This window comes from Myotis myotis, unplaced genomic scaffold (assembly GCF_014108235.1).
Source record: "Myotis myotis isolate mMyoMyo1 unplaced genomic scaffold, mMyoMyo1.p scaffold_m19_p_3, whole genome shotgun sequence".
NCBI classification, from domain to species: Eukaryota; Metazoa; Chordata; class Mammalia; order Chiroptera; family Vespertilionidae; genus Myotis; species Myotis myotis.
Genome location: NW_023416335.1, coordinates 157759323 through 157786457, shown reverse-complemented (window position 1 = coordinate 157786457; position 27135 = coordinate 157759323). Strand labels below are relative to the sequence as shown.

Below are 27135 nucleotides of genomic sequence, written 5' to 3'. Positions count from 1 at the left end.
TGGGCATCCAAGATTGCTGACTGGATCACCAATAGGTGGCATGCAGGAGGCAGTGATGGATGTTTTGCCTCACGATGTTTTTCTCCCACTCCCTCTAAAAATCAATAAAATTTTTTAAAAAAGATTAAAAGTAAAAATATATTTAGAAAAGAATTTAATGATTTATTTTCCCATGAGTGGACCAGGAACTACCTGCATCTGGTAATCACTAGCTAGATGGAGTTCTCTAAAACAGTGATTGTCAAACTTTGAATCAGAATCACCTAGAAGGCTTAAGATAGCTTACTGGACTTTACCCTCTCAAGTTTCTCATTGAAAAGTCTGTTTGGGGGCCCAGAATTTACATTTCTAACCAATTTCTAGGTGGGACTGATGCTGCTGGTCTGGTGACCACACTTCACTGATCTCAAGTATCAGTTAAATTGCAAATTTCTGGGCCCAACATGCACCTAATAAAGCCTTTGTCGAGACCTAGGAATCCACATTATCAGAACCCCATGATTTTGGCTGAGAACCACCAGGTTCAAGATGAGGCAGAGGGCTAGAGATAGGGAAGGAACCAGAGCTAAATGCTAATTAGCTGTGAGAAAAGAACAACGGTTGAAGGACTGGTATACTCCTCATGAAAGCTATTAGTTGCAGGGGAAGCAGCTTTATAGTTATCCCACTCCTGACTTTAGGATCATCATGATACAGCCAAGGGGATGGGCTGCTAAATATAGTATGCAAGTAAAGGTCACTGATACAAGGCTAAGAAATTTAGGCCAGAGTTTTAGATAGGTTCTTCACATAAACAATGAAATTATCCAGGTTGACAATGTAACTTAAAAGCAAATGACATGGTTTGTTTTTCACTTTGGAAAAGACTGCTAAGTATTAAGAGCAAAGCAAGCCCAGCTGGTGTGGTTCAGTGGTTGAACGTTGACCTATGAACCAGGTCAAATTGATTCCTGCTCAGAACACATGCCCAAGGTTGCAGGCTCAATCCCCAGTATAGGGTGTGGAGGCAGCCAATCGATGACTCTCTCACCATTGATGTTTCTCTCTCCCCCTTCCTCTCTGAAATCAATTAAAAAAAAAAAAAAAAAGGAAAGGGGAAAAAAAAAAGCAGACTGGCAGCCTTAAATGTTATCACCAAACCCTATTTGACCACCTACATATCTCTGGGATCTGCCTCTCCAGATCTCTCTGCTAGTACCTAAGTTTACCTTTTGCCATTTAAATTTTTTTTTTTAATATATTTTATTGATTTTTCACAGAGAGGAAGGGAGAGAGATAGTGAGAAACATCGATGAAAGAGAAACATCGATCAGCTGCCTCCTGCACATCTCCCACCGGGGATGTGCCCGCAACCCAGGTACATGCCCTCGACCGGAATCGAACCTGGGACCCTTCAGTCCGCAGGCCGACGCTCTATCCACTGAGCCAAACCGGCTTTGGCGCCATTTAAATTCTTGCACTAACTTGTTTCCTTACCTCCAGACCCACTCACAAAACATTACCCACACTATAATATACCTGAAATGTATTTACTGAATCATGTCAGGTGTCCTAAAGGGTAGAGATTTGTGGTGATATACATCCAATAACCAATCATGTGTGGTTAATGTCTAAGTCCACAGGCCTGAAAAGCATATACAAAGATAAAATAATTTAGGGGTTACAGTAGACAAGGTACCTGCCTCCTCTCTCCATCCCAGCCTATGATCTCAAGTCTGGTCCAATGCTGGGTGAGGCATGGGTAACAGCTTTGTTTGGCATATAAGGTCAGTTCATTATCACTTGTTTCTTGTCAAAAGGATTCCTGCTAAACAGAAATTAAAACTAGCCCCAAAACTAAGTTGGTAAATAAAATCTTTGTGCTACTATAGCAACTAATTGTTTTCCCCTTCCTTGAAGGTAACTTAACAGCTTAAGAAGTTGAATATAGCACTTTTATCACTGCATATCAAAATGTACAAAAAATATAATAGATGTTATCATTCAAACTTAAAACCATTCAAACGTTTTAACACAGATTTTTAAAATTAAAGAACCTTTAAAGACAGATGGAATCAGAAATCCATCAAGCTATACTTTAATGCTATATAGCCTAGTGGCTGGCAGAAAGCCAATGAATCCTTAATAAAACTCTTTAACTTCCATATCTGACACACAAAAAGTTTTCCATTTTTGGCAATTATAAAACTGGGGAGATCCCAGCTGGCTGAGGATCTCGGACCTCATTGTCATCCTAGCCTTTCAATCCTTCCCTGACGCTCAATAAAAAATGGTTTGATCCTCAACCCTCAAAAATAGTTTTTCAAGAGAATCAAACTAAAAATAGGATTTGGGGGTTTTATTAAGCCCTCCCCTGAAGCTAAGAACTGCATGACTTCTCAGTTATACTGATAATGTTGGCATGCTCCAAAGCAAGAAAACCATGTTAAAATTTCAAACATATCTCCCAATTCGGAAAAACCTATGGCTCTGAGGAAATTGCAATCCCTTAGTAGAATCAGAACCCGAGTTACTCCTGTAACATAACAGAGTTGAATGTCAACTGTTGAATGTCAAGGGCTCCTAAAATGCAGGAAAATTTTTCTCATTGTAGCCTTTCAAGAATATGGTGTTGAATATCATTTTGAACAGCCATAACAGGGGAAGGAAAGAAGGTTGTTTTATGATGTATCTATATCTATTACTGCACTTCCAATTTACCAAGTTTTTGTCCAATATTTGTCCCCCCGACCTAGCCTGTGAGCTCTGAACACAGCAATCACCTGAATGATTAATCTTTGTATCCCCAGCACTTAACATTTCCTGCAACACAGGTCTGATACAAAGAAGTACTGAAATATGAAGCATTTCTATGCTATGACAAATACACAGAAGCTGAAGGGAATAAAAAACTGCCAAAATGCAGAAGCTCAAAGATTTAGGAGGACAACACATTTAGTTTTATTTCAATCAAATCACAACACTTTCTTTTCCAACTACTGAGAAGTGCATCTACAATTTGCTATTACAGATCCACTTTTAAAAGGTTCCTGTGACATTATATAGCAAGCCTTTTTTTTCCAAACAGAGAAATATCCCCAAATTCTTCCTCAAGTAAAAATAACTCCATTCCAGTAGATAGTAATACATAAAATTACAGTAAACCAGACACTTAAAAGGACAACCAAGAAGTCTTCCAACAGTTTATTAGAAAGAATGTAGACATTAAAAAAAATCCCACTGTCATGAACATAAATTGAGGTTTTCAGCCCTGGTACAAGCTGGATCAAAAAAAAAAAAAAGAAATAAAAAAATCCAATAGTGTAGTAATACCATTTTTTCACTCATTTGCCACTGACAGTGCAAATACAAATTTGGTCTAAATGTACAGACTCTCAAGCAACAATGTACAGCCTTTCTTTGTCCTCCATGCTAAGAGATGTAAAAGTTTAAGGGTCAAACAATACCAAATGTACAGGCTTCAAAAACCATCTAAGTTAGGGCATTCACTAGTTTTAGCTAAAATACATTTGGAACACTGACAAGTGATCACTTATGTACAATAATGTGAAGTAAATTTTTTGAAAAATAAAACTTTAGTGGAACAATCCTGAAGAATATACCAGAGGAACAACAGGTTACCAGTTTAAGGTATCAATCCATTTGTTTCAGCCAGGTTGAGTCCATGTTCTAAAATCTAAAAGTTATCTTTCCATAATCCAAGAGCTTCCTATCATGTCAGTATCTATGTTATGAAGTAAAGGAGACTTAGGTGAAATGTTTTTATTTATCACAACTGCTGTATCAATTGTCTAGGACTTTAACAGCATCATGGAAGTCTGGGAAATGTTCATGCATAAGGTTATTGCCTTAGCTGACTTAAAATTGCCCCATACAATGGTACATATCAACCCTTAGTGAAGCCTTTAAGAAAACAAACAGGTTGAAAAATGGGTTAAAGGAGGCAAATGCAGCATCTGCCTTTAGAGCTATCAACTCAGGAATTCTCTCAATTATGAAATCTTGCAGAGAAGTTATTTTTCTTTCTCAAAATCCAGGGACGACAACATTCCTTATTCCAGATCTGGCATTTCTGAAAGGATTTTAACAAGATTAGTATGAAGTACAAAGAAGTAATCCATCAACGTCAAAGTCTTATAGGGAAAGCAGCCAGAGAGAGTTAAATAGTTGCCTACTTTTTAAATTTGAATCTCAATTCATTCAAATTTCTGCTTTGGCTATTTATTAGAGGCCATAAAGAAATAATTATTATTTTTCTAAGAATTATAAAGAAGTCAATTTCTTTATTTTAATAGTTGTGGTCTTTAATGTGAAATATTACTGTGCAAAACATTTTTACAAAGACACTTACTTTCATCATCACTGTCTTGTGAATCCTGCAGAGGGGAAATAAAGAAAAAAGTTACCAAGTTGATCAAACATTCCTTTGCTAACTGAAAAGTTTGCCTTAAAAAGCTGAAGCACTGTAGTTTTCACTCACGTAGCAAAGATAGGTGGTTAAATCAAGCTTATTAATTTAATCAACTGACTTAAGAATGGGTTTACAGCCCTAACCGGTTTGGCTCGGTGGATAGAGCGTCGGCCTTCGGACTGAAGGGTCCCAGGTTCGATTCCAGTCAAGGGCATGTACCTTAGTTGCAGGCACATCCCCAGTAGGGGGCATGCAGGAGGCGGCTGATAGATATTTCTAACTCTCTATCCCTCTCCCTTCCTCTCTGTAAAAAATCAATAAAATATATTAAAAAAAAAAAAAAAAGAATGGGTTTATAGATGGACAGCTGAGGATGATGTGTGTCTTTTGGTAGGAATTGAGTCCATCCTTTTCAATCGCTGTCAACCAGGCTGAATCTTGGTATAAAATGGTTTCTCTTCTCTCTTGACATTCAATGAAAGAAAATGGCTCAATACAAAGACCACTGGACTGATAGAAGACAATAAAGTCTAATCGTAGCTGGTGAATTGTCTAAGTAAGTATTTTCCTTACTGCATTGAACAAATTTCTTAACGATGTTAACAGAATGCCAGAGGGGAATGTTGAGAAGAGTAACCCAGTATATTCTCTTACAGATTCACAATGTCCATATGTTTACTTAATCTCTGACCAATTCACTTTTATAAAACCTGTTTAACTTTGTAAAAATAATCCCTAAACTAACTCTTAATTGAATAAGGCATATGATGTCTCCATGCATTGATTCTTTTGAAATCTAGTCTCTTTAAGAATGGCCCATTAGACACCAGTTCCCTAGTAGGTAACCATCCTTCAAAAATGGGCACATTTTAAAAAGTGCTTTACCCTATATTAAAAACAAACAAAGTCCTAGCTGGTTTTGCTCAGTGGATAGAGCACTGGCCTGTGGACTGAAGGGTCCCGGATTCGATTCCAGTCAGGGGCACATGCCCAGGTTGTGGGCTCGATCCCCAGTGCGGGGTGTGCAGAAGGCAGCCGATTAATGGTTCTCTATTATCATTGATGTTTCTCTATCTCTCCCCTCTCACTTCCTCTCTGAAATCAATAAAAATATATTTTTTTAAAAAAACAAAAAAACAAACATCAAAAAGCACACAAAAAAATCTTGACTATATATCAAACAACTTATAAATACACTAGAGGCCCGGTGCACAAAAATTTGTGCACAGGGTGGGTGTCCCTCAGCCTGGCCTGTGCCCTCTAGCAGTATGGGACCCCTCGGGGGATGACCACCTGCTTGTTTAGGCCCGCTCCCTGGGGGGATTAGGCCTAAGCTGGCAGTCAGACATCCCTCTGGCAGCCCAGGAGCCCTCGGGGGATGTCCATTTGCCAGTGGAGAGCAGACCTAAACTGCAGTCTGATATCAGAGCTGCTGAGGAGGCGGGAGAGGCTCCCACCACCACCACTGTACTGGCAGCCGTCAGCCTGGCTTGTGGCTGAGCAGAGCTCCCGCTGTGGGAGCGCACTGACCACCAGGGGACAGCTCCTGCATTGAGTGTCTGCCTCTTGGTGGTCAGCGTGTGTCTTAGTGACCAGTCATTCCCAGTCTTTCTGCTGTTAGGGTCAGTTTGCATATTACCCTTTTATTATTTAGGATAGAGGCCTGGTGCATGGGTGGGGGCCGGCTGGTTTGCCCTTCAGGGTGGGGGTCCCCACTGGGGTGCCACTGGGGTACCTGGCCAGCCTGGGTGAGGGGCTGATGGCTGTTTGCAGGCTGGCCACACCACCTTTAGGGTGGGGGGTTCCCACTGGGGTGCCTGGCCAGTCTGGGTGAAGGGCTGAGGGCCGTTTTCAGGCTGGCCAAGCCTCCCCAGCGACAGAAGCTCCCAGCCTCTCCTTTTTTTTTTTTTTTTTCCTGGTATTTATTTACCTCCTATAATTGAAACTTTGTAGCCTGGAGTGGAGCTCAGAGCTGGCCAGGGCTTGGCTTCCTCCATCACCAGGAGCAACCCAAGGCTCCAACTCCATGGCCACAGCCAGCTGAAAGCAGGTATCTGGGGTTTATTTACCTTCTATAATTGAAACTTTGTTGCCTGAGTGGAGCTTAGAGCCAGCCAGTGGGGGTGGGAGGGAAAGCCTCCTGCGCTTCAGCTCCGTGGCTACGGCCTGCTGAAAGCAGGTATCTGGGGTTTGCTTAGCTTCTATAATTGAAACTTTGTTGCTTTCGGAGCTCAGAGCCGGGCCGCAGCAGGCGGGGAAGCTTGGCTTCCTCCATCACTGGAGCAAGCAAGCCTCCTGCTCACTTCAGCTCTGTGGCTGCCGGCCACCATCTTTGCTGGCAGTTAATTTGCATATCTTGCTGATGAGCCAATGGGAGGCATAGTGAAGGTATGGTCAATTACCATGTTTGTCTATTAGGTAAGATTGTTTCTTACTATTTAAGTAAATAAAGAAAAGAATTTATAGACTTACATCATCTGCTCCATCTACTTCCGGTAAATCTACATCCTCATCACCACCCATGTTGTTCATCATCTATTTGAAGTAAAAATTAGTTTTAAAAATGATGTTATATTAAGCCCTAATTGCCCTAACTGGTTTGGCTGACTGGATAAAGCCACAGCCTGTGGACTGCAGGTTCCCGGGTTCGATTCTAGTCAAGGCATGTACCTTGGTTGCGGGCACATCCCCAGGAGGGGGTGTGCAGGAGGCAGCTGATCGATGTTTCTCTCTCATTGATGTTTCTAACTCTCTATCCCTCTCCCTTCCTCTCTAAGAAATCAATGAAATATATTAAAAAAAAAAAAATTAAGCCCTAATTATTAGGTGGCACGCTCCAGAATAAACCTTAAGTCTGCCATAGATTTCCACCAACAAAAAAAGCAAAAAAACATTTAAGTACCTTCCTTTCTGGAAAGATTATAGGTAATTGTATATAAAATCCTGAAAACTTATAGGGAAGTTAAATCTAAATTCTCATTGCAGGAAGATGAAGTTATTAAAATTCATCCAGCAAGATATATATATATGATACAGAAATTAAACACCCAAATCCTAAATAGCAGTTACCACTGATGGATAAGAATGGGATTCATTTGTAGTTGTAAAGTTTTGTATCCTAAGCTGACTGACATATGTATTATGGTATTCTCGTTACAGTTTTAAATACTGTGAAGAACCAATAAATGATTTAAAATAAAGTCTTTCAGGATGCTTAGTTTGTATTAAAGGCCTGAAAATGGAATCCAAGGTCAAATAGTAACTAAGTGAAATACGAACATAATTCTTAAAAGACTTTATATCAATTATATATACAAGAAAATAACCTTATATATATACCTTCATATACTTATAATAAAATGGAGCTAACAACGAAACATGCTTACATGAAGTACTAATTTCCCATCTTTATCTGTTTCCAATCATAATCAAGTAGTGTGTTATTGAAAGAGGTACAAATAGCCAAAGATAGAACTACGGTCTGATAGGGAGGGACTTATCTCTCCAAGTTACAACTTTTCTGTAATATTTAAACTTTTAAAATTTTAAATATTTACACAACCATTATAACTTTGTAAACAAAAATCAAAGACTTCAAATATATATGCTACCTTGGACTTTAGAGTTAAATACTTAAGTCAAATCTCTCAGTATAGGAAGTCTGGGCAATCTAGTCTTGAATAATATGAGTAACTAGCAAAGTTTCCCTATGTCTAAAGGCAATGTTCAACACCTTAGTTAAAACTTTTTGAAAGCCGAAACCGGTCTGGCTCAGTGGATAGAGCGTCGACCTGCGGACTGAAAGGTCCCAGGCTCGATTCCGGTCAAGGGCATGTACCTGGGTTGCGGGCACATCCCCAGTAGGAGATGTGCAGGAGGCAGCTGATCGGTGTTTCTCTCTCATCGATGTTTCTGACTCTCTTTCTCTCTCCCTTCCTCTCTGTAAAAAAATCAATAAAATATATTAAAAATAAATAAATAAAAAAAGTTTTGAGAGCAGAAAAAATGCTCAATATGTGCCAAGTACAATGTGTGGTGCTGAGGATACGATGACAATAGAAACAGAACTGAATATATTCAAGAGCTATTTAGGAGGTAAAACAAAAGAACAAAGATGCAGTTAACATATTGGATAGAGAGGCAGTGAAAGAGAATAGTATTAAGAAGTTGTGACTTGCACAGCTGGGTAAATGGTGGCACCAATTACTTCAGGTAAGAAATAATATAGTTGAGGAAAGTCACAAGTATCCTTCCTTCCCTCTTGAAATTAAGGTGTCAGAGCCATGTAAGGAGGAATGTTTAATAAACAGCTGCATACACGAAGCTGAAAATGTACTCCTTTTATCTCTTAGTTTTCAAAAAGAAATGTAAACAGCTGAAACCGGTTTGGCTCAGTGGATAGAGCGTCGGCCTGTGGACTGAGGGGTCCCAGGTTCGATTCCGGTCGGGGGCATGTGCCTGGGTTGAGGGCACATGCCAGTGGGAGATGTGCAGGAGGCGGCTGATCGATGTTTCTCTCTCATCGATGTTTCTGGCTCTCTATCTCTCTCCCTTCCTCTCTGTAAAAAAATCAATAACATATATTTTTTAAAAAAAAGAAAAAAAGAAATGTAAACAGAATGTAGTGAATTAAATTTTCTAATTGCAATGCAAAATGGATTTCATGGGCCTACCTTCAGCTTAAAGCAGTGGTTCTCAACCTTCTGGCCCTTTAAATATAGTTCTTCATGTTGTGACCCAACCATAAAATCATTTTCATTGCTACTTCATAAGTGTAATGTTGCTACTGTTATGAATTGTAATGTAAATATCTGATATGCAGGATGGTCTTAGGCGACCCCTGTGAAAGGATGGTCTTAGTTCGACCGCCAAAAGGGTCGTGACCCACGGGTTGAGAACCGCTGGCTTAGAGCTTAATGTTATCTTTTCTGATTACCTTTACTGCAGTACACTTGATAAGGTCTATTCTACCTAAAGGCAGATCATTGACTTCTTTTCTTTGGTCAGGGCAGTAAGTATTTGGAAAAAACAGGCTTACTCAAACCCTTTCCCTGATCTGGCAAACTATAATATCCTTACTCATCACTCTTCGTGCACATTCCACCATGATTCTTGTGTTTAAAGGTTTACATTTGTATTACATGGCTCCAAAATACAGGCCAGTTACTGTATTCGTGCTTCTAAAAAAATCTGTTCCCAGTGTTGTAATAAAAACTAGCTGTACTGCATTGATTGACTATATGGTTTATTTTTTGTCTTTACACATCAACTTTAAAACTTAAACACTAAATTTTTTTAAACTGTAAAAGAATGTTAAATTTTAGGATTAAATGATTATTGTTAAAAACCTCATTTAGTTTTATTGCAGACTGGCTTTCGAGGTAAAGTAATACACGCCTTAAATACCACTAGGTACTTTAAAATCAAACTAAACTGACTTCATAGAAATATACTGGAAGGGAGGGCAGAAGAATGCATTTAAAAGAACTTACCTCAGAGAAACGATCAAAATTAGACATGTCTTCATCTGAATCATCTTCCCAGTCTTTCCAATTATTGAAGTCCACACTAAGCCAATTAAGCTATAGATCAATACAAACATCATCCTGTGATTAGGTTAACTTACACTCATTGGCATGTGCCTTAAGACTACATTTTTTTGAACTGTGGATTCATACCCACTAGTGAGCCATGGAATTAGCATAAATATAGTTTTATGAAACTCCTTTCAATTGTTAAACAAACTTACTTTTTAAAGCAACAACAAAAATTCATTGGTAGAAACTATGCTATACCTGGTTATTTTTTGTTTAGTGGCACCAAAATATGTGAGTCTGCCTCTTGAATGCAAAGACTCTCCATCAACTAGAGATTGATCTTGTTCTGACCTCATTTGGCTTTAAGTTAAAACTAATATATGTCAACGTACAGAAAAACACAGAACACAAGGCTGTAATAGTACTTAGCTTTGAAACAAATACTATGCTCATACCAAACAAATGTATCTTTCATTACTTAAAAATGTGAAACTTTCAAAAAAAAAAGAAACCTACCTTTGCCCTTTCTTTTGTTAATCTTGGCCATGACTGGCCAGATTCTCCTTTTCGTAAACAACATAAAATTGATCTGTCCGTTCTTTTATGCTTGGAATCCTAAAAACAAAAACAAAAGCACTATCACACCATTTATCTCTTCAGTATCATTCATTCCTCACCTCTCCTTTCTAATTTCTTTCCCTACATTTTCCCAAACTCTGAAAGAAACATCCTCTAACTACTTAAAACTTCATAAGCTATCCAATCGCATAAAAAAAAAAAAAAAAAAAGGACAATTTTTTTCTTCCCCGCATAATCATAGAAGAGTTTTTAAAAATTTCCATAGTTAGCCCGGCCAGCGTGGTTGAACATCGACCTATGAACCAGTAAGTCAAAATTCGATTCCAGGCCACATGCACAGATTGCCGGAATCAATCACTGGTATGGGGTGTGCAGGAAGCAGCCAGTAAATGATTCTCTCTTATCATTGATGTTTCTATCCTCTCTCTCTCTCCCTCTTCTTTCCTCTCTGAAATCAATAATATATATTTTAAAAATTCTATAGTTAGATAAGACAAGCCTCAAGAGTATAGCCAAGTCTTAACAGTGAAAATAAGAAAAAAAGAATATGCAGAAAAGTGGTTGGAAAGGGAAAACAGAAAAGTGGTTAGAAAGGGAAAATTTCGCAAAATATAAATATACCTAGTTAGCCCTCTGAACTATTAAGAAAAACAGAAATTAGTGCTTGCTAAAAAGATATGTCCACTTCCTCATGATTTAAATCAGTATTAAAGCATCAAGACTACTTACATTTGGATCAATACAGTGAAAAAGATCAATTTCATTTAAATGTTTAAAATTATCACTTCCTCCAAGACAACTGTGGGGAGAAAAAATTTTTTTTTAAATGAGCCTCTTGGAAAAGGTAAGGATTAATATAACCTCAATGAAAAAACGAAACAAGCAAGCCAAAGTTATTCAATTATCCAAAATAAGTTTTGCCCAATTATGTAAAATGGAAATTTACCTGAATGTAAGTTTGGATTTTTCAAAATTTACATTAACATCTTTACTGTCTTCAACACAAAATTCAATGAAGACATAGTCCCTTCGATCGTACCACTTTGCAGAAGCAGGCTGCCTACAGAGATAAAATTAGACAAAGTTAAGTTGGACTTCATTAGCTAAATATTTACATAACCTCCCAAGTTTAGCACATAAGAAACAAATTTTTCTATTCCATTAGAGCATTGATTATTTTGAGGTAGTTTATTACAATTTCTAACAGAAACTACATTTTTACTCTAACAGCTACATTCCAAGTAAGCACAATGACACTGATTTTATAAAAAAAGGGATTTAAAAATAAAATAAACAATGCTCAAGTAGAGTTAACCACTTAGGTATCCCTGTCAACATTTATAAGCCACTCCTTTAGGGTTCTGCTCCTAAAATTCAATTCACAGAAATAAAACATCAGAAAGAACTAATCCACCATCAACTGAGATATATGTAGTATTCAACATTATAACTTACAGTGAATCCTAGGAACTGTGGGAGGAATTTAAAAGAATGAAAAATGGCCTTGGCTGGTGTGGCTCAGTTTGTTGGAACATTGCCCAGTATACCAGAAGGTGGCAGGTTCTACTCCCATCAGGGCACAAACTCAGTTTGTGGGTTTGATCCCCAGCTGGGAAGCAACCAATGTTTCTCTCTTACAATGATGTCTCTCTCCATTCCTCTCTCAAATCAATGAAAAGGGGGAGAGGGGAGTAAGGGAAATGACAATACTTGTTCTCAAAAAAGTTCTCACCTGCAGCTTTTTTTCTGACCGTATAAAGCAACCATTTTGTTTCTGGACAAACAAATCTTCCTATGATTCTAAATAATGACACTAGATAAAGAATTAAACTTCTTGCCCTAGCTGGTTTGGCTAAGTGGATAGAGTACCAGAAGGTCCTGGGTTCGATTCTAGTCAGAGGCATGTACCTCAGTTGCAGGCTCCTCCCTGGCCCAGGCCCCGGTCAGGGCTCATGCAAGAGGCAACCAATCTATGTGTTTCTCTCACACTGATGTTTCTTTGTGTTTTTCCCTCTCTCCCTAAAAGTCAATGGAAAAAATGTCTTCGGGTAAAGATAAACAACAACAACAAGAATTTATTTACAGCCTCACCTTTATACTATCTATACATGTATCCAATACATACTAGAAGCAACCTGGAATATTTGCTTCTTCCTTATCATTCATGTGTTCCTGTTCTTTGCAATATAGTATTACCCCTGTCTTCATGGAGTCAGCTGTCTAGAGCTCTTTCCATCCATTAGAGTATGGCTAAAAAACCGCTAGAAGCTATATATAGTCAAATATGGCTGATTAACAGTCAAAAAAGATTACCTGTGGACCTAGCTGGTTTTGCTCAGTGGATAGAGTGTCAGCCTGAGAACTAAAGCAGTGGTCGACAACCTTTTGGGGTCCGTGGACCACCGGTTGGCAACCGCTGGACTAAAGGGTCCCGGGTTCAATTCTGGTCAAGGGCACATGCCCGGGTTGTGGGCTCTGTCTCCAGTAGGGGGCATGCAGGAGACAGCCAATCAATGATTCTCTCTCATCATTCATGTTTCCTTTTTTTAAAATACATCTTTATTGATTTCAGAGGAAGGGAGAGGGAGAGAGAAACATCAATGATGAGAATCATGGACTGGCTGCCTCTTGCACATCCCCTATTGGGGATCAAGCCTGCAACCTAGGCATGTGCCCTTGACCAGAATCAAACCTGGGACTACCCTTCAGTCCACAGGCTGACGCTCTGTCCACTGAGCCAAACCAGCGAGGGCATCATTGATGTTTCCATATCTCTCTCTTCCTCTCTGAAATCAACAAACATATATTTTTAAAAAAAGATTATATGTGATAAATACTTCAACTTTTCTGTAAACCTAAGATTATTTCAAAATAAAAGTTTAAAATTCTAGTTATATGTTCAAACACTACTCATAAATCAACTCAACTGAAAGGAATTGCTTTATTTCTAAGCTGACATTCCCAACCCAACTGAGTAGTAATTTAAATCCCTTCTATACATAAAAGTTACAACCAACTACTCATCAACATTTTTACACAACTGTTAAATTATCATTTAAATGTTTTTATTGATTTTTAGATAGAGAGGAAGGCAGGAGCGAGAACCATCAAGAGAGACATAGTTTGGCTGCCTCCTGCATGCCCTACTGTTAAACTTGGCTAGTCACTCTACTCTGGAACACTGGTATCAGATCTGAATGATAGAGGTTAAAAATTACAGATGGCAGTTTCCAAAGTCTAAATACCAGCAGATCCGCAAAGGTAAATCTATTTTTTAAGGCATCTATTGGTAAATTAAACAAAATAAAAACATGAACTTTTTAAATGCCTCTAAAAAGGTATCTAACCAAACTTCTATGGACTAAGGATTCCCAACTTTTTTTTCAGAGTATGTGCTGCTAGAGTGAACACAAGAATCACAACTTCTAATGTTTGTATATTAATATAGCTAACAAGCAATTTAGTTTTACGAATAGATCACACATTATTTCTAGTTTTTCTTGCCCCAACAGTATTTTCAATATGTGGTAACATGTTGTCATTAACTGAAAATATTTGCAAATTTAATAATTAAACTTTAAGTGACTAGTATAGACTCTCAAATTGAAGTAACCAGATAAGCCCTATTTTTAATATATATTTTATTGATTTTTTTATAGAGAGGGAGAGGGATAGAGAGTTAGAAACATCGATGAAAGAAACATCGATCAGCTGCCTCCTGCACACTCCTTACCGGGTATGTGTCCACAACAAAGGTACATACCCTTGACCGGAATCAAACCTGGGACCCTTGAGTCTGCAGGCCGACGCTCTATCCATTGAGCCAAACTGGTTAGGGCAAGCCCTATTTTTAAAAAGCACTAATGATAGCCGAAACCCGTTTGGCTCGGTGGATAGAGTGTCGGCTTTCAGACTGAAGGGTCCCAGGTTCGATTCCGGTCAAGAGCATGTACCTGGGTTGCAGGCACATCCCCAGTGGGAGATGTGCAGGAGGCAGCTGATCAATGTTTCTCTCTCATCGATGTTTCTAACTATCTCTCTCCCTTCCTCTCTGTAAAAAAATCAATATATTAAAAAAAAAAAAAAAGCACTAATGATAACAATCTGGAGCAATGAACAACCTAGTGACCCAACGAAAAGAAACCAAGATTCCTACAGAGAAATAACCTCAAGTGGGAAATGCAGATGACCTTGAAACATCTGTATTTGAATGAAAATGAAGCTAGTGAGATCAATGAGGTCAGCCAGACCCGGAGGCAACAATTAAGGTCTATCACGGTGGCCAAAGGCAAAATATGAGCATCAGAATGACTGCAGCCCTGTTGCTTCGTGGTTAGAGCATCATACTTCACACTTTAGGGCAGTGATAGCGAAACTATGACACGCGTGTCAGAGGTGACACGCGAACTCATATTTTTGGTTGATTTTTCTTTGTTAAATGGCATTTAAATGTATAAAATAAATATCAAAAATATGTCTTTGTTTTACTATGGTTGCAAATATAAAAAAAGTTTCTATATGGCATGGCACCAGAGTTAAGTTAGGGTTTTTCAAAACGCTGACACGCTGAGCTCAAAAGGTTCGCCATCACTGCTTTAGGGTCTTGGGCTTGCTTCCGCCCTCCCCCCCTCCCCAACTGGGGCATCTGCTGGAGGCAATTAAGCATCTCACACCCAAGCTTCTACGCCCCCCCCCAAAAGCAATGGAAAAAATATCCCCAGGTGAGGATTAACAACAAAAAAGAATGATTGCACCCTAACCGGTTTGGTTCAGTGGATAGAGCATCGGCCTGCGGACTGAAGGGTCCCAGGTTCGATTCCGGTCAAGGGCATGTACCTTGGTTGCGGACACATCCCCAGTGGGGAGTGTGCAGGAGGCAGCTGATCGATGTTTCTAACTCTCTATCCCTCTCCCTTCCTCTCTGTAAAAAATAAAAAAAAAAAAAAAAAAGACGGAAAGCCAAGGAGCAAGGTCTCAGAAGAAACCAACCTTGCTGACACCTTGATCTTGATCTCAGACCAACACCCTCTAGAACTGTGAAAAAAATTAACTGTTTAAGTCACCTAGTCTCTGGTACTTCCTTATGGCAGCCTTAGCAAATTAAACAATAATTTTCCTAATACAATCATTTTACTAATAATAAAAACAAAATTTAAAAATTAGGCCTTGGCCAGCTTGCTCAGTTGGTTAGAGCATCATCCATACATGCCAAGGTTGCGGGTTTGATCTCTGGTCACAGCACATACAAGAAGGAACCAATGAATGCATAAATAAGTGGAACAATACATTGATCTCTCTCGCGCACAAATCAATTTCTTAAAAAAGACATGGGAAAAAGTGTAAATTACCTAAACCAGGGTTGGCCCAGGAGCCAAAAATGGTTTTAATATTTTTAAAGTTGTAAAAACAAGAACAGGGCAGAGATATTTGTGGCCTGCAAAGCCTAATATTTACTAGATGACTCTGATCTAAACCACCAAAAATGTAAGGGGGGACCCCTACACAACCTAAATCGATAATAAAACATATATTCGCTCATTTGAAAGGGAAATTCAATACTTATGAAATCCTTTTGTCTTCAGTGAGGATCACATGTTTTGTCTCCCATTAACCCAGAAAAAGGTTGATTTAGTTTTAAACATAGCTCCTAAGTTATATTGGATCTAACTTTATAATAACACTAGAGGCCCATTGCACAAAGATTCGCGCAATAGGCCTTCCTTCCCCTGGCCAGCGGCACCAGTTTTCCTCTGGCACCTGGGACCCAGGCCTTTGGTCTGGCCACAGCAGCAAGGCTTGGCTTCTCCACTCTGGCTGCAGCGGAGAAGCCAAGCCTCTTCAGTCTTCCCTCCCTGTCCGCATATGCAAATTAACCGCCATCTTTGTTGGGTTAATTTGCATACTCATCCTGATTGGCTGGTGGGCATAGCAGCAGAGTGACACTAATTTGCATGTTTCTCTTTTATTAGTGTAGATTAGAGGCTTCGCACACGGATTCATGCACTGGTGCACAATCGGGGCCAGGGAGGGCTCCAGGGCATGTCCGGCCCGTGCCCAGTCCCGATTGGTCGGACCCCAGCAGCAAGCTAACCTACCAGTCAGAGTGTCTGCCCCCTGGTGGTCAGTGTGCGTCATAGTGACTGGTGGAACGGTCAGTCAGACACTTAGCATATTGGGCTTTTATTATATAGGATATTATACAGGATTGGCAAAATTTGTAACTACTATTCAAGTCTGTTAATTCATTTTAATAGCAGTACACTTATAGGTGCAAAAATCTTTTTCACCTCAGCATACTTATAATCTACTACTTACAAGTACACAAACAAAAAAACACCCTAAAAAGAGACATCCCAAGCTCGTCTGACAAAAACTTCAGAGCTCCACACCAGGGCTATGTCAATTCAAGTAATTAAATTTTGCATAACTTTAAAGTCTCGTCTATAGTTTTGACTAAAATTCCTTAGACTTGTCTTAAAAGGAAGTGCTTTATGTGAGGAGGGTAGAGCTTTATGGGATTAGTACCTCATAAAAGAGACTCCAGTAGAATGCAGATTGTTTTGAACAAAAGGCAACTTTAGCAGCAAGGTCTGGAGAAGCTTCTGTCCCCACCCTTGACTGCCTAGATCAGCGGTTCTCAACCTGTGGATCAAGACCCCTTTGGGGTCGAATGACCCTTTCACAGGGGTGGCCTAAGACCATCGGAAAACACATATATAATTACATATTGTTTTTGTGATTAATCACTATGCTTTAATTATGTTAAATTTGTAACAATGAAATTGGGGGTCACCACAACACAAGGAACTGTATTAAAGGGTCACGGCATTAGGAAGGTTGAGAACCACTGGCCTAGATGATTAATTAGAGGCCTTCAGAGATAGCTTTTTGACCTATCTATAGGGAAGAGCATAACTCCATTTACTAAAAGTCTGATCTTATCATCCTGCAATGACCTTTTGAAGCCCCCACGGCATCTTACCTCATCCTTATGCCTTATATATCCATGTTCCCTTTCTACCTCTGAAACTCTCCTGCATGTGAACTTCTCATACGTACATATGTACAGTAGGTCCTTGGGTTACATCAGAGATCCCTTCCTACGGCGCAACGTAATGCGATTTTTGCCATTAAGTTGGAACCCACCTACATAAGCACCTATGTCACTCACATGGAGCACATACACAGCAGTAATGAAGTGAAACAGTAAAAAATTTAAAAGAAAGATAACAGCCGAAACCGGTTTGGCTCAGTGGATAGAGCGTCAGCCTGCGGACTGAAGGGTCCCAGGTTCGATTCCGGTCAAGGGCATGTACCTGGGTTGCGGGCACATCCCCAGTGGGGGGTGTGGAAGGGAGAGAGATAGAGAGCCAGAAACATCCATGAGAGAGAAACATCGATCAGCTGCCTCCTGCACACCCCCCACTGGGGATGTGCCCGCAACCCAGGTACATGCCCTTGACCGGAATCGAACCTGGGACCCTTCAGTCCGCAGGCTGACGCTCTATCCACTGAGCCAAACCGGTTTCGGCTAAAATATATTTAAAAAATAAAATAAAATAAAAGAAAGATAACAATTCCTGATCTTTACTTGTGGTAAATAAATAATAAAAAACATAAAGCACATATGTACATGTCGAAATGACGAAATTTTTTTTTAATAAATACTGTAAATGGGAGATGGCGACGTAACCAGGAAGCGACGTAACCAGGAAGCGACATAACCAGGAAGCAACGTATGTCGATTGCAATGTAACCTGAGGACTGCCTGTATTAAATCTGATTCTTTGCTCTAAAAAAAAAAAAAAAATCATACAGAAGAGATCTCTAGCCCTAGCCCCTTTCCATTGCTATGAGAATACAGTAAGAAGCACAGTAAGAAGCAATGAATCAGGAAGAAGGCCTGCTCAGTGGTTGAGCGTCCACCTACAAACCAGGAGGTCATGGTTCGATTCCTGGTCAGAGCATATGCCTGGGTTGCGTGCTTGATCCCCAGTAGGGGGGCTGTTCAAGAGGCAGCCGATTAATGATTTTCTCTCATCACTGATGTTCCTATCTCTCTCTCCATTCCTCTCTGAAATCAGTAAAATATGTTAAAACAAAAAACCAAATTGGTAGTATGGGCATGTAAAAAGTACAGCAAGGGGAATATGGAGTATAGTCAATAATATCATAATAACTATGTATGATACCAAGTGGGTACTGACAACATCAAGAACATTTTATAGGGACCTCAGCCGGAAGGGCAGCGTGGACGAGGATGTGGCCGAGCTCGTGCAGCTCCTGAATGGGCGAGAACAATTTTTTACCACCAGCTCCTGCGCGGGGCGCATCCTCCTCCTAGATGCGAATATAAATGGCTTTGAGGTTCAGAAACAAAACTGTTGCTGGCTCCTAGTTACACACAAGCCTTGTGTAAAAGATGATGTGATTGCAGCTCTGAAAAAAGCGAATGGTGATGCCACTTTGAAATTCGAACCCCTTATTCTTCATGTGCAGTGTCGAGAGTTGCAGGATGCACAGATTCTGCATTCGGTGGCAATAGATTCTGGTTTCAGGAACTCTGGCATAACAGTGGGGAAGAGAGGAAAGACGATGTTGGCTGTCCGGAGCACACATGGCTTAGAAGTTCCATTAAGCCATAGGGAAAACTGATGGTGACAGAGGAATATATCGACTTCCTGTTAGAGATAGCAAATCAAAAAATGGAGGAAAACAAGAAGAGAATTGAAAGGTTTTACAACTGCCTACAACATGCTTTGGAAAGAGAAAGTATTACTGACTTATATCCCAAAGAGAAAATCATCAAGAAAAGTAATTCATATTCTCATAAGAAAAAAAGAAACCGAGAAAAAGCAGATGGCAAATGTGTTACTGAAGACAATGATAAAGAACTTGAAAATGATGATGATCCTGAAGTCACTGTAACTATCTTCCCTGAAGATTACTGAGATTTGGTTCTACAGTGTCTTTGGTGGAATAGTTTCTAATAATTATTACAAAGCTGCTCTTTATAAGAGTATTTTAGTTTATTGAGTGTATCAGACATTCAGAAAAGCAAAATTTAATTTTTCTCTATATTTTAGAGACACCCATCTTATAAATATAGATGCCTTTTTAAACTAGATATGTATAGTATTTGTTCTTTAAGTACCATCTTTTAAATCACAGAAATTCATTGCAAAAATAAAATTATGGTTGTTAATACAAAAAAAAAAAAGAACATTTTATAAAGTAATGAAGTATCGAGAACATTTGTATATGATCATCTAACCACTATGCTATACACCTTAAATTAATCCTATATAATAAAAGCCTAATATGCAAATCAACCAAATAGCGGACCAATCAGTGGTACAACGGGTCGCTATGATGGCACTTTGACCACCAGGGGGCAGACGCTCAATGCAGGAGCTGCACCCTGGTAGTCACTGCGCTCCCACAGGGAGAGCGCCACTCAGCCAGAAGCTGGGCTCACCACTAGTGAGCACAGCAGCGATGGCAGGGTGGCAGGAACCTTTCCCGCCTCCACAGCAGCAGCAGCAGCACTAAGGAGCAGTGAGCTGAGCAGTGAGTGAGCAGGCAGGCAGTAAGGAGCAAGGGGTCCTGGAATGTGAGGGCACAGGCTGGGCTGAGAGGACCCTCCTCCCCCTCGGATCTCTAGTACAAAATAATATTGACTATAAACTGTAATTGGGAAAAGAAAAAAACAACACTAAGTGGTTCATTTTAAACAGTAAATTGCGCTACATCCCTCTCCATTAGGTGGCATCTTTGCAAAGCTGAGTTTTTGGTATTGCTATATTTAAAAAAAGTACCTCCCCACATACAAAAAATCAATGGGTAACAGGCACTGATGTAAATATCCAATCTCATTATATAGTACCCAAAAGGCATTCCATTCCATCAGTAACTGTGGTTATACAAGAACCTCCATTTTTCTTTCATGTACTGGCTTTTCAAAGAGCTTCTAGGCTGCTAAGACAAAATACTTAAGTTGTTTGGACCCAATTACTCAATGAATCGCTAGGTTATTCCTCTTGGCCTAGCAGTACCATAAAAAACAATAACAAAAACGTACAAAGACACCATTGGGGAACAAAGAATGTTTGTGAACCTAGTTCTTTATTTGGTAATTCTCATTCTAAAATAGAAGGGTAAAAGCTAAGTTCTTAAACACACCACCAAAACTTAGTCCCTTTTTTTAAAGCAACTCTATGACTTCCCCACATTCCTACTTTGTGCATACATCCCCAAAGCAGATAACATAATTTTTCTTCATACAAATAAGACTCAAGATCAATCTCTAACTGTCCCCATTACAAGTTTTAGAGCCTCAGAGCTCCATTACCTTACGTCAAGAAGTGCCGCAGGTTTTAACAGAAGTAGCAGTTTAGATAATAAAACCGAATTGCAGAGACATGGTTATTTATTTGGAAAAGGACCACCTGAAAAATTATTATTCCTGGAAAAAAATAAGCCTTCTTTTAGAAATGTTGGGTTCCTGAATAGGGTTGCAATCCTATTTGTAATAGCCCCTCATACTAATAGCGCTGCATGAACTGATATTTGAAGAACTAGATGCTGAAATTACATATTAAAAAAAAAATGACACTTGTGTGTAACTTGGTTCCTTTCAGTACACAAAATAAACATACTGAACTGGAAAGGGCCCTGACATAAACACTGTTTAGCATTAAAGTATGGCTACATGTGAAGATTAACTACTGCACAGAAAACCCATGGCAGCACATTTTATTTGGTTTTGGAATACAACAGGGAAGGACGTATTGCTCAAGGTAAGCTTTAAAATAAATGTACTTGGGGCCAAAACCGGTTTGGCTCAGTAGATAGAGTGTCGGCCTGCGGACTGAAGGGTCCCAGATTCGATTCCGGTCAAGGGCATGTGCCTCGGTTGCGGGCACATCCCCAGTGGGGGATGTGCAGAAGGCAGCTGATCGATGTTTCTCTCTCATCAATGTTTCTAACTCTCTATCTCTCTCCCTTCCTCTCTGTAAACAAAATATATTAAAAAAATAATAAAAAAATAAAATAAAATAAATGTACTTGGAAAGTGGGTAAGTTAGCTTCAATTTAAAATGTCACTACCACATGGCCGGCATGGTTCGGTGGTTGAGTGTTGACCTATGAACCATGAGGTCATGGTTCAAATACAGGTCAGGGCACATGCCTGGTTGCAGGCTCCATCCCCAGTAGGGGGCCTTTCAAGAGACAGCAATCAGTGATTCTCTCTTATCACTGATGTTTCTATCTCTCACCATCTTTTTTTTTTTTTTTAAGAAAATAAGTTGTTTTTTTAAAATATATTTTGATTTTTTACAGAGAGGGAGAGGGATAGTTAGAAACATCGATGAGAGAGAAAAATCGATCAGCTGCTTCCTGCACACCTTCTACTGGGGATATGCCTGCAACCAAGGTACATGCCCTTGACTGGAGTCGAACCTGGGACCTTTCAGTCTGCAGGCAGACGCTCTATCCACTGAGACAAACTGGTTAGGGCTCTCCCTCTTTGAAATCAATAAAAATATATTAATAACTAAATAAATAAAACCTATCACTGCCAATCTACACAGTAAATAGTTTACAACAACAAACTTAGTACTTCCATAGCAAAATAAACTAAATACAATAATTTTCAATGTAAGAAGTCAGATAAAATATGATCTAAAAGCTTTTAAGAGCTAGGTTGATTCTAAACAGTTGATATTACAAAAGCATTTTTTTCCTGAAAAGTGACAATCACTAACTTTTTAAGACCCCAAAATAATATTGCTTCTAGATTTTAAAACTAGAAAATACAATTAAACAGAAGAATCTTAATTAACAATACAGTACATACTGGTCTGCACTCTACAGATTTGTCAGTTCCAGTTTCTACTGCCTTCTAGTTAAAGTCTAACTAAGGGGAGGGGCGGGGGGGGGGGGGGGGGGGGGGGGGGGGGGGCCCAGTTGCCAAGTTACAGTGGTTAGGAAATCAACACTTAACAAAGGCCATCATCAGTTACTCTTCCTTAACTTACAGAAATTAACAATATGCTATTACAAATTATTTTGGAGGCTAAAGACTGATAATTTTAGCCCTAGCCGGTTGGCTCAGTAGAGCTTAGCCTTTGGACCAACGGCTCCCGGGTTCGAGTTCAGTCAAAGGCACGTACCTTGGTTGCAGGCTCCTCCCTGGTTGGGGGGGTGTGCAGGAGGCAACCAATCGATGTGTTTCTCTCACATCGATGTTTCTGTCTTTCCCTCTCTCTTCCACTCTCCCTAAAAATCAATAGAAAGCCCTGACTGGTTTGGCTCAGTGGATAGAGTGTCGGCCTGCGGACTGAATGGTTCCAGGTTCGATTCCAGTCAAGGGCATGTACCTTGGTTGCGGGCACATCCCCAGTAGGGGGTGTGCAGGAGGCAGCTGATCAGTGTTTCTCTCTCATGGATGTTTCTAACTCTCTATCCCTCACCCTTCCTCTCTGTAAAAAATCAATAAAATATATATTTAAAAAAAGAAAATGTAGTTCCAATAAAATGACATGCTTTAAAAAAAAAAAAGACTGATAGCCCTGGCCGGTTTGGCTCAGTGGATAGAGCGTTAGCCTGCGGACTGAAGGGTCCTGGGTTCGATTCCGGTCAAGGGCATGTACCTTGGTTGCGGGCACATCCCCAGGGGGGGTGTGCAGGAGGCAGCTGATCGATGTTTCTAACTCTCTATCCCTCTCCCTTCTTTTCTGTAAAAAACCAATAAAAAATATTTTTTTAAAAAAAAAGACTGATAATTTTATTTGGGGGACTCAATCCTAACAAAGTTGAATGATGGCAAAGTAAAGATTTTAACAAATGTTTGAGAGAGTCACAGTATGTTTTTTAAACCATTTGTTAGTTTAAATACAAGACACCATAAAGCAGAGGTTCTCAACCTGTGGGTCGCGACCCCTTTGGGGGTCAAACGACCCTTTCACAGGGGTCGCCTAAGACCATCGGAAAACACATATATAATTACATACTGTTTTTGTGATTAATCACTATGCTTAAATATGTTCAATTTGTAACAATGAAATTGGGAGTCACATGAGGAACTGCATTAAAGGGTCGCGGCATTAGGAAGGTTGAGAACCACTGCCATAAAGAATTACTTCAGCCCTAGCTGGTTTGGCTCAGTGGATAGAGCGTCGGCCTGCAGACTGAGAGGTCCCAGGTTCGATTCCGGTCAAGGGCATGTACCTGGGTTGCGGGCACATCCCCAGTAGGAGATGTGCAGGAGGCAGCTGATTGATGATTCTCTCTCATCGATGTTTCTAACTCTCTATCTCTCTCCCTTCCTCTCTGTAAAAAATCAATAAAATATATATAAAAAAAAAAAAAAAAAAAAAAAAGAATTACTTCAGCCCTAGCTGGTTTGGCTCAGTGGATAGAGCGTCAGCCTGCAGACTGGAGGGTCCCGGGTTCAATTTCAGTCAAGGGCACATGCGGGCTCCATCCCCAGTAGGGGGTGTGCAGGTGGCAGTCAATCAATGATTCTCTCTCATCACTGATGTTTCTATCTCTATCTCCCTTCCTCTCTGAAATCAATAAAAATATATTTTAAAAAAATTACTTCAGCCCAGCCCATGTGGCTCATGGGTTGAGTATGAACCTATGAACCAGAAGGGCAGTTTGACTGCAAACCAGTCAGGGCACATGCCTGGGTTGCAGGCTCCATCCCTGGTAGGGGGCATGCAGTAGGCAGCTGATCAATGATTCCCTTTCATTGTTGATGTTTCTCTCTCTCTTCTTCCTCTCAGAAATCAATAAACATATTTTTTAAAAAATAATCACTTCAAATAGCTCAAAACTAATATTTTACTTTATATCTGTTGTTAGTGGGTTCAACTTAGAAATAAACCAACTACAACAGTTAATTTTTTTTAAAAAGGTAGTACTATCCTCTGTCCCCATTCTCCTTAATTGGTTGGGCAGGTCTTATGAGGCAAAGGAAGGACCCCAAATCCTCAACTTCTTCAAGACAGGTGGGAGATAGAGAACTTATTTTTTTTTTTAATATATATATATATATATTTTTATATATTTTATTTATTTCTTACAGAGAGGAAGGGAGAGGGACAGAGAGTTAGAAACATCGATGAGAGAGAAACATCGATCAGCTGCCTCCAGCACATCTCCCATTGGGGATGTGCCCGCAACCCAGGTACATGCCCTTGACCGGAATCGAACCTGGGACCCTTCAGTCCGCAGGCTGATGCTCCATCCACTGAGCCAAACCGGTTTTGGCTTTTTAATATATTTTATTGATTTTTTACAGAGAGGAAGGGAGAGAGATAGAGAGTTAGAAACATCGATGAGAGAGAAACATCGACCAGCTGCCTCCTGCACACTCCCCACTGGGGATGTGCCCGCAACCCAAGTACATGCCCTTGACCGGAATCGAACCTGGGACCTTTCAGTCCGAAGGCCGACACTCTATCCACCGAGTCAAACCGGTTTCGGCGAGAACTTATTTTTTAATTCTCTTTTTTTTTTTAAATATATTTTTATTGATTTCGGAGAGGAAGGGAGAGGGAGAGCAAAACATCAATGATTAGAGAGAATCATTGATTGGCTGCCTCCTGCACCCCCCCTACTGGGGAACGAGCCTGAAACCCTGGCATGTGCCCCTGGCGGGAAGGAACCCATGACTCTTCAGTCCATAGTCTGACTCTCTATCCACTGAGGCAAACCCGCTAGGGCTGAGAACTTTTATGTAAGCTACTAGACAAACTTTTAAAAAGTTGATTAAAGAAAAACAACAATGGTATTTCTTTGTAAAAAGATATTTTGTTTGGCTATAGTAGTCTATTAAAAGCTGGTAATGCTTTATCTGAGGATTCATTTTCTACTCAGATTTTTTAAGACTGACATTCCTGTCACATTATTTGGAATAGAGATTTTGAAAGAAAAAAAAACAGATTAAAACCTTCTACTGGATACCATTTTTTCGGCTGGGAAATTTCTTCCAAAATCCCAATAAATACATTAAGGGGTTTTCAGTAATACATGCATACTTCTTGAAGCTTGTTCTCCAGACATCAACTGGCTGGGTGTATCCTTTCTATTTAGAAATCCAGCCCAATGTTACTTAATGTTATTATCTTATTTAGAAAACACTTGAAAGTGCATTACTTTTTATAGGAATAAAAATTGTTTCCCTTCAACTGCTTTCCATACATTACTTTCAGGGAGCAGTTAATAAAAATAAAAAAAAAAAAACAAAAAAAAACCAACCAGCAAAAAAACCCCCAAAACCCACAACCCACAACAACTGTAAATAACCGGCAATTCTCACATCTGAAAACGTAAAGCTTTTCCTGTAGAGAATGTTTAAGGTCTGGAAGTGGCAGTGCCAAGAAATCTTATTCAGTTAAAATCACCCATGCTCTCCCTTGATCGTAAGAAACCTAAAATTGCTAAAGAATCTGTAGTTAAAACAAATTTAAACTCTTTAAGACAAGAAAGCAAATACATACCTATTTCATCTCTAAGTTAAGACGGGATAATGGAACCTCGCTTACAGTTAACACACAACATGTCCACAAGTACCTTTGGACGGGACACGTGCAGAACTACCTACGCTATGGCAACCTCCACTCCCTTCGAGAGATCGGAGTCAGGAGAGGCCCTGGGAAGACCCACGCTCGAGAAATCACGACATCCGAGAGGGAACTAAGTTGTGGAGACGGCGTGGCCTGCCTCCGGTTGCCTAGCAGTCCCTCCCCGTTCATGGAGGAGGCCCGCGTGGCGCTCCCCGGCCTCTGGCAGCGCCCACCACAGGTGCACTTGGCCCAGGGCCTGGGACAGGTCTCACCGAGCGGCAGAACCAGACTGCCCCAGGGCCGAGCGACCCCAGAGGGTCCACGCCTCCGGGGCGCCGCATGGCAAAAAACTCGCGGTATATTAAGGCCTAAGGCTAAGTTCGGGGAGTTGGGAATCACACGGACTGCCAAGAGGAGAAAAGTGGGGTTTCCGGCGCGGGGAAGCTGAGGGACGGTTTAGAAGTGGGGGAAGCGGACATCTGGAGGAAAAATGTCCTCCATCCGCCAACGGTAACCGGAATAAAGACACGGGGCCTCCCACCCTCAGCCAAGAACCACTGCCACCATTGAGGGGAGAAAGCCGAGGGGCGAAAGCGGGGGAGGGGAAGGGGCGGCTTCCCGGCAGCACCCAGCGCGGCCTCGGCATCCCGCCGGGGAGACCTTCCCTCGGCGGGGTGTCGCACTCACATCGTGAACGGGGCAGGGGAACGGGTGAATGGGTGGGTGGGCCTCTCCGGCGGCAGCTGCTGGGCAGTGGACTAAGCTCCGGTGGCGACTCCGACGTTTTCTCCGCGGTGCGGCCTCTACTCGCTTCCCTCAGCGACGGCGGCAGCGGCGGGCTCGACCTGGTCCCCAGAATGCACCGCGCGGAGAGAGCGGCTCCTCCGGTCGGGAAGAGGAGGAAAGTGTAGGAAAAGGGGCGCGAGGATGGAAAACGAACGTGCGTGCGTGAGAGCGAGGGCTGGTGAGGCCGGGCGGCGGCTGGTGACGCAGCAAAATGCCCGGGTCCTGCCGCCGCGCCTGCGCACTC

At 40.6% G+C, this 27135-nt stretch overlaps 1 protein-coding gene across 5 annotated transcripts; it reads right to left on the bottom strand.

Moving 5' to 3' along the window:
- Positions 1–1525: 1525 nt before the first annotated feature.
- Positions 1526–27135, bottom strand: PTGES3 (prostaglandin E synthase 3). Of its 5 annotated transcripts, XM_036298310.1 has the most exons (9): positions 26793–27131; positions 18760–19208; positions 11474–11587; positions 11257–11326; positions 10465–10563; positions 9904–9993; positions 6884–6946; positions 4352–4376; positions 1526–1624 (listed from the first exon to the last, which is right to left on the bottom strand). In XM_036298310.1, exons 2-9 carry the CDS (start codon positions 18858–18860, stop codon positions 1611–1613), a joined length of 576 nt encoding a protein of 191 aa, XP_036154203.1. In that variant the 5' UTR covers positions 18861–19208; positions 26793–27131; the 3' UTR covers positions 1526–1610. The 5 variants fall into 5 exon arrangements, with proteins under 5 accessions (XP_036154203.1, XP_036154204.1, XP_036154206.1 ...); XM_036298311.1 differs by lacking the exons at positions 1526–1624; positions 6884–6946 and adding an exon at positions 2917–4072 and having other exon boundaries at positions 26793–27135; XM_036298313.1 differs by lacking the exons at positions 1526–1624; positions 18760–19208 and adding an exon at positions 2917–4072 and having other exon boundaries at positions 26793–27125.

What these genes read in the sequence shown, in the direction of transcription:
- PTGES3 (XM_036298309.1), bottom strand. Translation starts at nt 18,860, where the DNA reads ATGCGCCCCGCGCAGGAGCTGGTGGTAAAAAATTGTTCTCGCCCATTC. An exon ending in ATTTTGATCGTTTCTCTGAG is followed by an intron (nt 6,947 to 9,903) that starts GTAAGTTCTTTT and finishes TACTTCAAATAG; the next exon opens with ATGATGAACAACATGGGTGG. An exon ending in ACAAGACAGTGATGATGAAA is followed by an intron (nt 4,073 to 4,351) that starts GTAAGTGTCTTT and finishes AAATCCTTTCAG; the next exon opens with AAATGCCAGATCTGGAATAA.